Raw genomic sequence first — 9,682 nt, forward strand, 5'->3', positions numbered from 1 at the left:
TTGTTGAGCCTGGCTGACATTCACGAGATTGTGAAGCTTTTCAGACGTGGAATTGTCGGCATGTAGGGTTCCTGGGTTGTAGCAACAAGAAGCTGGCGCTGCTTTGCCCACATTGACTTGGCCCAATTGATCAAGCTCGCTCTCGTTGCTGGGCTTTTGTTCGCAGCATCTTTTGTTGCAAGAATTCTGCTCAACAGATGTAGTGATGATGCCCTTCTCCGGTGCCTGAGCCGTTGGGCCCGACCCCTCGCCAATAAGACGACCATCAGGAGAGAGACTGCAGCAAGAAACGCCCATCTGCCGGACCACACTGCGGCAGATACACTTGCTCTGCTTGATCAGAGCCTCGAAGCGGTCCAGCGCGACGCGGAGATGATTGCTGCATGCAATAGAATCTCTCTGTGGGTTGGAGTCATCAACGGTCTCGCAGCATTTGTCGACACATGCTGTGGATTCGATGTCCTCAGTGGCTGTGATAGTTGAGCTCTTCGGTACTGAGCAAGATGTTTTAATGCTGGAGCAACCGGTATTGGTTTTATCAGCTGGATCAAGTGCCACAGAACCGGTGGTACAGCCATTTTTGTTTGCTCTGATGGCGCTTGGTCCTGCACAACAGTCTCCAGCTACCGTCGCGTAATTGCAGCTATCACGGCAGGGCACCTCCAGGTTTGCTTGCTTGCTTCCGCATTCATCGTAGCCGGCGCCTGAGGTGGATTTTTCATCACAGCATATAGATGCTTTCTTGTCGCAACATCCACCTCTGCGCTTAAGCCCTGATTTATGATTTTCGGCGGTGTCAAGTGCAGAAGCACACGCAGTGTTCGAACCGCCGTTGTCTTCGTCCAGTAGGCATAAGCGAGCGGCGATCCGACGCAGACATTCTTCTATACAACATCACCGTCAGTAAGAGATCGAGCTTTGGAGTAGTGAAGTGGGGCCCGCAAATTAGCACGTGACTTACCGTTGCACCCACGATTGCTGGCAGAAGGCACCGGCTTTTTCCCTCGGCAACAGGACATGATAACTATCGACGTTTTTCCTTTAGGTCTGTCGGGACTGATGGATGATAGGATAATTAGTCAGTCCGCGAGCAGGAACAAAAGAAGCGGGTGCGCCTTCTCTTGGCTCTTTCCCGGAAATATTCCACGTCGGAAATCTTCCATACAATGACAATCAAGGAACATGCAAAGTTCAGGAATATTTCCGTTCTAGGTTGGGCAGCTAGATAATCAAAGCTAATCAACAATGCAAGGATGGAAGTTGAGCGTGAGCAATTTGCTACGGACCTGTCAAGGTAGGTCTTCGGGAGTGACTTGCATTCCATTTCGTTTGTCATCGTCGCAACTCGATACAAGCAAGTTCTACGATTGTACATTGACCGAACCGTCCCCCGTTTCACCAAGTTACAGCTTCTCCATCCCCATCCTCCCTAATCGCATTTCCATCGTATCTCCCTGAATCGGGTTCCACTTCATATGGTGGCAACTGCTCCGGCGTGAGATGATTCGGCAAAACAGTCCGACAAGTCAGCGCAAACCGCAGGTTGCCATGAGGCTCCACCTGATGCTCAAGATACTTCTGGATCTGTTCGCCCTCCATGATCACAATATCACCGTGTGTGAGGTGGAAGGACAGGATTGGGTCAGCTTGCTTCCGACGCAAACCAAGCTCTCTCGGCAGCTCTTTCGAGCGTCTTCGGTACCCATCAGTGTCACCGGCCTGCTTGAGGCATTGAAGCTCCTCCCACGCCGCCATGCGGCCTTCGTATGAATCCTTCGACTGGGTTTTGGTCTTTGTTTTGCCCTTGAATCCCGACGTGTACCCCGAGCTCTCCAAAAGAGGTAGTGGCAGAGGTTTTGCATCCGTGAAGACGCCACTGGTGGAGATAGGGCAGAAATACTTTGTCTTCACTCGAAGACTCATGGTTGCTGCAGCGCCGAGAGAGAGCGTTGCGATCCGGGGCCCAAGGCCCTTCTCGCCGTCGTCGTGGTACTTGATCTTTTGTCCTTCGAGATATGCGAAGACGAGCTCCTCATTGAAGTCTTGATAGCCAGTGGGGTCGTTAATAAAGACACGCTGAGCCCAGTTCAGGCGAGACCGAGCCGCACGAATTGCCTCTGGTGCATCGTCGAAAGACTGACTCTCGCCGTTTGCGATGAACTTGTAGGGCATACCAAAATTCATCCCGAATGCTGTCATACGAGCGCCTACTTCGACTTTGTGGTGATCATCCTCCTCATCTGCGTTTCCGCTCGTTTCCTCGTCTGGGTCTGCACTCGCGCCCCCTGCGTTGAGTGCTTCTTCTGCGTATATGGCAGGCTCGGCATGTGCGACTGCTGAGACATTGGCGCCTGCTCCTGCGACAAAGTCCCCCTGATAATTCGAGAGCTTCAAATCGACGTCCGCAGTCTTGCGCAGCATCCGCCTTTCCAGGCCGATATTCTTGCTCTGCATCTCCCGGAACATGTCATTAGGACCTCCGAGCTCAGAGACCACTTTCTGATTTGCTTTTGCGACGATCACAGAGCCGCTGACACCTTCGATCGTGTATTTGACGACCTTGTAGTTGTGGCAGTAGCGAATCGTCGTGCAAATTGCAGGCTTTACTGACGACTTGATCAAACTTGGCCCATCGGTGGCCATGTCCCATGGATTGTGATGAAGATTGGAGGGCATCACGACTTGATGCTGAGGCATCAACTTCCATTTGCAGCCCGGGGTATCACAACGCCATCCAGTGAATAGGTATCGAGTGTTACATCGCCCGCAGTCTGGGCAGACAATACCGCGAGTGTTGATGGAACTGAGATTGTCGCCGAAGTACTGGTCAATCTGCGGTACACCGGGGTTCACACTAAATGGCGGGTCATTCCTTTCCCAAGGAGTGTTCGCAAGCAGAAAGGCCGGGTGGTAGTCGAGCTCCCCGTACGGAGCATCTCGACCATCGGGCAGCTTCCAGAGGGCATCGCATTCAGGATTGGTGCAGATCCAGCCTATCAGGTAAATCTGGGGGCAAGTCTTTCCGCAGATGTGGCATTCCCGAATTGGCAATGCAGGATCTGATGAAGTGTCGGTGTGATTCTGAGCGGCGTACCAAGGAGGCGTGGTCTTGTCAAGTCTCTCGAATCGATAGCGAATTGTCGTTCGAACTATGTGATTCCTGCCTAGAGTCTTCTCCGCCCACACGTGCGTGGGCTTAAACCAGTCGAGTACACAATACCGATGAGGCATACTTGTGATTGACCCTTCATTGTGAGACCCGCAGATGATAATCAGAGGGTTCCTCTGGGTGATGTTGTTTAGCAAAGATTGCGGCTGATTATCGTTGATGTCGTGGTTCTCAGTCTGATATATGACGCCAGTCTTACCATCCTTTGCCATACTGCCGCCCATGCGAGCAATTATAACGTCCTGACCAATATATTCTCGGCCAACGCTAGCACTGTCAAACATAAATCCGTACACATTTCCGCCGTTAGCGTAGCAACCACTGTGACCAGCTTGGAAGTAGGGCAAGGTCTCGCAAAGCTCTTGTCTCCCGGGTGCCCAGACCTTCGGCTTGCCGATCGGAAGAGGTTTCGAGGATAAGGGCTCTCGGTGTGTCAAAGCCTTGGAGAGCCTCAAAAGTTCGGGATCTATCGGGGCGGCTGAGTTGAGTACGTCCGCTTGATGTAGCGGTGGCGACGACGGGATCTTCAAGTCATTGCCCTCTGTAGGGGTTATCCTCCTTGCGGATAGGTGGTCAGATGTTATCCTCCTCGTCCTCGGCTTCTTGATAGCTCTGTCTGTAGGCGCCCCTTCGGCAGGAACGTTGGCTGAACTAGCTGGCTTACTACGACGTGGAGCCTTGACAAGGCTATCATCTTTCGTTTGCTTCCTCGGAGCCCTCTTTTGAGTACCATCAGCTTGCTTCGGAACTCCACTTTGACGTGTTGCAGGGGCTTTCCGCGCACAGGGGACAATTTCCTCTGTCCCTGATTTCCGGGGGTTTGTAACACGAGGACTGGCCCTTGGCTTCACTGGAGTAGGAATGGCTTTCTCGGGAACGGCAGTGACTTCCTCGGAGAGAACCTCTTTCGCATCCGGCACAGGAGATTGATCTTGGTCTACTGTTGATGATAATGCAGAGACCGCCTGAATTTCTTTGACCTTCCACAGAGCCGCAGATACAACTCGCAGACGAACGACGCTGCTTTGTCCGTTTGAGGAACACGGTGCGGGTAATGCTGGAGACTCGCCTGGGGCAGTCTTTGATGCGAGCCTTGGTTCAAAGCTTTCGTCGATTTCGGCCGCAGGCGCTTTGAATGACTCGCGAGAAAGAAGTCGAGGTGGTTCAGGTGTAGTATCAAGCTCAGAGAGCTCAGAGTCGGTGGAGTCGGAGTCTTTGCGAAGTTTCTTAGGAGAGGCCACATCTTGAGCAGACTCTGAAGCTTTTCTTTTATGGGCCCGCGCCTCACCAGCAATTCGAGCCGACGCTTTCACGGGAATCCGATGCCTAGACGATCCCTTGCGAGGGGCTGCGATGCTTATGCGGGTAGTGACCGCGTTCCTGTGCTGTCCTTCGGAAGATTTCCTGCTGGACGCGGAGCTCTTCCTGCTGGCTGTGGAGTCTTTTCTCATTCGTGCCTTCGTCGGCGTTGAGCTGCTTGAGGTGTTACTGTTATTCGTAGGTGGCCTCAGCGCTACCGACCCGAGTCCACTGGCAGCGCTTACATCAGAAGGATGATAGACGTTATATTGGTCTTCTAAGACATCCCGACTGGCTTTGAGTGCGGCGTTCAGCGCCACTCGATCGGAAGGCATGTCTTGTTTCCCGCAAGGGCGTCAAAATGTCAACCGCTAGGAAGTCTGAAGCGCAAAGCCGAATTGTATCATTTTTCAGGCAATGTCAAATGAAACAAACTTGGGTATGGAGTATTTCAGCTCGTACACCGTGATGTTGAGCCTCCTGCTTTCGCGACGAGCGACAAGCGACGTCCGTCTGTCGATGCTTCACGGTTTGTTATTGGTTGTTCGAGATTGTTCGGAAGAGTTACTGAGAGTTCGAATATGTACGTTCCAGGTACCTCGAGCTGAGGATGCAGCGCAGATTTGGCGGCTGTCTGCAAGGTAACGGCTTTTTGGATGGTATCGCGATTGACGTAGGGATCGAATAAAGCTGCAACGGGAATTGGCAGGAGCTTGCAAGTTGCAGAGATTGGGAGTGATCGTAAGCTGAGCAGATGATCGTCATGAATGCGTTCAGTGTCGGAGCGACGAGTCCATAGGTGTGGGCTGCCATGCGGGGCTAAGGCTCAAGCGATGGTTTTCGGCAGCGGCTGCAGCTTGTGCAGTGAGGTTGCAATTTTACAGGGAAGCTGGTGCAGTGAACGCAAGATAGGATGTGTTCACTGACCAGTCTTGTGATTAGGATTGACAAATATCGCTCGTCTTACACGGAAGAAAACAAACGACTTCGCACGTGAGCTAGGGCAGACGGGGAAATCAAGGAGGTCGTGAGCTATATCATGTGAAGGTCGCGCAGGATAATGAAAAGAGAGACCGGTTTCTTACAGGCTACGAAATTTGAATACCATTGAAGCATACGCCAGGCACCTTGCTTGCTCAAAGTAGGATTATCCCATGTCCGAAACCAAACACCCATGTCCGAAACCAAATACAGAATGCTTCCTGTAACTCCACGCCAAAGCCGCTCCAACAGGAAACGCAGTTGCAAGGCCCATACATATGGGAAGGCAAGCACCCGCTGCCTGTTGAGGGCAGTCTACACTCAGAATAGAGGAGACTAGGATGTTTAGTAGTAACTCGCGAACCGAGCATGCCACAAAGAACTGTCTGTCCGTCTCGCCTATCTGCACAGCTGATCGCCTGCTTGTCGACTACAGGGTCAAGCGACCTGCTTCGCTCCCGCGAGTGTGAGCTCTGTCATGATGGTGAAGGACGAAGTCAACCACCAGTGTCATGTAAGCTCGGGTACCAAGGAGATCCGCACGACGTGCGGTGTCTTCCGTCCCGCTCTCCAAAAACATCTCCATGGCTGCTATCGCGCGCTCCATTGATCTGGGCTTTTTTTCTTTTCTTTTTTTCTGGTTTGAATGGAGGCCCGATTCAGGTGGAGCTCAGATGAAGGATTTGGTCGGGTTTGCCGACAAACTCACGTCGATAGAGCGCAATGCGCGCGGCAATGGCATTTACGTCGGTACCTTGATTCGAGGCGCGCAGCTGCCTTACAACGTCGGTAAGACCAGCCTTCCAGCGCTGTTCTTCCTCAGCTGTTTTCCAAGGGGCGTTGCGGGTTCCTAGGTCTTTAAGAAGCTCGGCATCTACATGTTAGTATAGCTGCGTCAGCTACCATCTGAGAGAGCAAAATTTATCTTTGGAGTGAAGAGGCTGCGTAAAAAATGTGCATCTAGGGGGGGCATGCCATTCGCCATAGTACGCACCGTTGACGGCCATGTCGCGGAAATGCTGGTCCTCGCAACTAGCATCGTTGCAATTGCCGGTCGATAGCTCGTTTGCACAGATGAACTCTGCAGGATCGATCTTGTTGCTGTATGTTAGCGACTTGAACCCACCCGAAACATCTGAAGTAAACTTTGGGTGGAAGCGGTAGTCCTTGAATACCCTCAGAGGACTTTCATAAGGGGTGTAGTGGGGCCGCGAAGCCTCATGCTGCTGGTATAATTAATATTTTGCCGGGATCTTGTCATGGATTACACACCTCTGGGGTCGCATTCTCTTGCCCTCGTGATGCTGGTTGAAGCTCTGGCGCCAAATCGGCGTCTTGAGGGCCTGCTTGCGATTTGGAGATCAATGGGGAGGGAACAGATTGAGGCTCGAGTCTGGGCAGCGCAGTAGGAAGAGCTGGTGTGGAATCAATGTCTCCAGAAACTGCAGTTGCGGGCGCGGGCTCATACTCATCGCCGACTTCGTCCTCTGAGTCGGAAGATGAGTCGCTCGAATTTTCGCTAGTCTCTGAATCTGAGGAAACATCCATGGAGACATCTGACTGCGCGGAGTCGATCTCCTCGACACCATTTTCAACGGTCGGGACGTCAGGCGCGGATGGTTGAGCCTCATCCTCGCTCGAATCGCTGTCGTCGCCACTTGACAGATCCATGGCATCATCACTGTCGCTGGGCGCGGACGCATCCTGGCCATGCGCCTGCACGGATGCGGGAGCTTGAGCCGCATGAGCCGCATGGCGTTGGTCAGAGATAATTTCAGCTTCTTCTTTGAGCTGTGACAACCTCGCCTCCATCCTCTGCTTGGACTCATCGGGCTGCTCCTCGCCAGGTTGAGGTGCGGCGGCGCTGTCAGCAGAAGCCTGGTAATGGCCGATGAGACCTGGAAGTGACGAGGCTGGTGCAGGCGCTGATGCGGTGCTTGTTGTCGGTTTGACCTTCTTAGGCTGCTTCTGCATCTCAGCAATACGTCGGTTCATCTCTTCAATCTCTTGGAGTTTGCGTTGATACGCAGTTCCACCAGGTGTGCTTGCTCCAGGCGTGCCAGGCGCCGAAGTAGTAGCGCCATTGATGGGAGGAGGGAAGTCATGCAAAAGGCCTGGCTTCATGGTCTTGAATGCTGTATCCTTGGCAGGGGAGGCAGCATTGCCTTCATCCTCGTCCATGTCGTCAAGTTCGGATTCCTCCTCATCGCTGACATGTATGATCACGGAATCATCGTTGCTGTCATATTTGAACGGATGCCTGGGTGTCGCTTGGCCTGAATGCGAAACACTTGGCACGGTGGAAGGCCTAGCCTCGATGGCAGTTTCCGTTTGGTGAACCACAGGTGATGAACGTGCACTTGGCGCGACACTAGAATCTAGCGAACTTGTAGCTCCGTTTTCGATTGCCGCGTCCGAGAATGACACTTTCGTGGGAGGATGTTCGGATGCCTGATGTTGCGAACCAGTAATTGGCGTTTGCGGTTGGGTTGAAACTCCAGTCATGAAAAGCCCCGGTAGGCCGGGAAACTGGGAGGCGAAGGGAGAAGGTTGAATGGACTGTGCTGATGTCGCAAGAGATGCTGTTCGCGTCGAAGGAGCAGAAGATACCCGCAAGGCCGGTTGGCCAGACGAAGAAGGCGAGTCTGGAAGCGAAGAAGGGATCGACTGGCCGACTGGCGCCGCGGTGTCTTCAGCCTTTTTGCTGCCAAGAGCGGCTGTAGTGCTGGCAAGGCGCTCTGCCTCGCGCTTGCGAGCTTGTTCCGCTTTCAAGGCCTCAAGCCTCTTACGAATGAGATCGGTCTGCACATTAGCCTTCCTCGGCTGTGGCACGGTAGGTCTGGTGGTTGCAGGCGCGGTGGAGGCGGCAGCTTGGACAGATACAGGGGCCGGCGTGGCTTTTGGCGACTCAAGGGACGCTGTTTGTGTAGCTGCGCCTGACACTTCGTTCTTTTTGTTCTTTGCTGCCTGCAGTCTTGCGAGATACGCAGACCGATCGACGGGCGCTGCAGCTGGAGCTTTAGATATAGACGAACGGTTTGCGGCCGGCTTGACTGCATGTTCAGATGCAGCCGTATTGACGGGCGAGTTCTGGGTAGAGGCAACTGCAGCTTTGCCTGTATAGCCCTGCGCATGCGTGCGAGACGCGTTTGTCTGTTGCGAGGTCTCTGCTGGTGCATTCAGCCCGAGCTCCTTGAAAATGATCCGAAGCATTCTCGCGTCGCCGACTTCCCGCGCCAGGTCGTCGAACGTAAGCCCAGCGCGGTAAGCGGTGAGGACGAATGTTTTGGCAGCCTCGTGTCTTGCGCGTTTTTTGAGCACCGGTGATCGCGGTGGAGGAGACGCCTGGCTACTAGCACGACCCTCTGGTTTTCTCCGGTCGTGACCCTTGGGCTTCCGAGGTGGAGATTGTTGACGCTTCGCGCGCTTGTCCATGTTATTGCGATTTTGAGCGGCATGGTCGGTCACACTGCGCTTTCTTGGTCCGGTGGGCGGAGGCCGAAGGAAATTTGGCACTCCCTGGGGCACAGTCTCAGCGTCCTCCAACTCGCCCTCCTCACGGTCTGCCGTCTGCGGGTCCACCTCTTGAGCAGTGGCAGCGCCATTTAGCGGCGCCGCCAGCGCGTCTGCCAGCACAGGCGCATTCACCTGCGCAGGAACGCCAGCAGGCATTTGTGCTGGAGGTAACGGAAAGAGGCCGGCTTGAAACAGGTGGCCTAGGGCGGCGAGGTGCTCGGGCGGGATGCTCTGGAGGATGCTACTCATGTCGATGCCAGGTAATTGCGCATTCTGCAGGAAAGCTTGCTGTTGATTCTGAGGCACTGGCGTTGCCGCTGGGACGTTTGATGCAGGCATGGTGATATTTTGTGGAGGGTGTTGGTATGCAGGCGGAGGGACGCTGCCTGGTTGAAAAGGGAATGGAAAATTGTGTGACATCTTGCCTGGTAGCCGCAACCGGACTCACGTGCGTGAGGTCGATGTCACGCGTCACCGTGCCGAGTGAAGAGGAGCGGCAGATTCCTATATCGCGCGTTACAGTGAAGGTAGTAAAAGTATCGGTGTTCGGCCTGCCGGTGCGCAGACGGAGACGTGGTCAGCGTGTGCTCGTCCCACGCTTTGGACAGCAAATGCCGAGCGCGTGACACTTCGAAGTAGCCCGTTGAACGGTATGAGGTGTCTTGCAAGTGAGTGGCGGCAGTGCGTACTTTCGCGCCGAGCTCGTTTGGTCCAAGC

At 53.9% G+C, this 9,682-nt stretch overlaps 2 protein-coding genes across 2 annotated transcripts; both read right to left on the reverse strand.

The window, feature by feature from the left end:
- Positions 1-1,395: 1,395 nt before the first annotated feature.
- On the reverse strand, positions 1,396-2,643 carry WHR41_00956 (uncharacterized protein; the record flags this gene model as incomplete). The annotated part of the gene is made up of 1 exon (XM_069369562.1): positions 1,396-2,643. The coding sequence occupies one exon, from the start codon at positions 2,641-2,643 to the stop codon at positions 1,396-1,398; it is 1,248 nt and encodes a 415-aa protein (XP_069233650.1).
- A 2,885-nt stretch (positions 2,644-5,528) lies between these two features.
- On the reverse strand, positions 5,529-9,676 carry WHR41_00957 (uncharacterized protein). The gene is made up of 3 exons (XM_069369563.1): positions 6,722-9,676; positions 6,444-6,675; positions 5,529-6,323 (listed from the first exon to the last, which is right to left on the reverse strand). The coding sequence occupies exons 1-3, from the start codon at positions 9,383-9,385 to the stop codon at positions 6,109-6,111; spliced, it is 3,111 nt and encodes a 1,036-aa protein (XP_069233651.1). The 5' UTR covers positions 9,386-9,676; the 3' UTR covers positions 5,529-6,108.
- Between the last annotated feature and the right edge of the window lie 6 nt (positions 9,677-9,682).

The sequence above is a fragment of the Cladosporium halotolerans genome, assembly GCF_011745625.1.
Source record: "Cladosporium halotolerans strain TM138-S3 chromosome Unknown Sca2, whole genome shotgun sequence".
Taxonomy (NCBI): Eukaryota; Fungi; Ascomycota; class Dothideomycetes; order Cladosporiales; family Cladosporiaceae; genus Cladosporium; species Cladosporium halotolerans.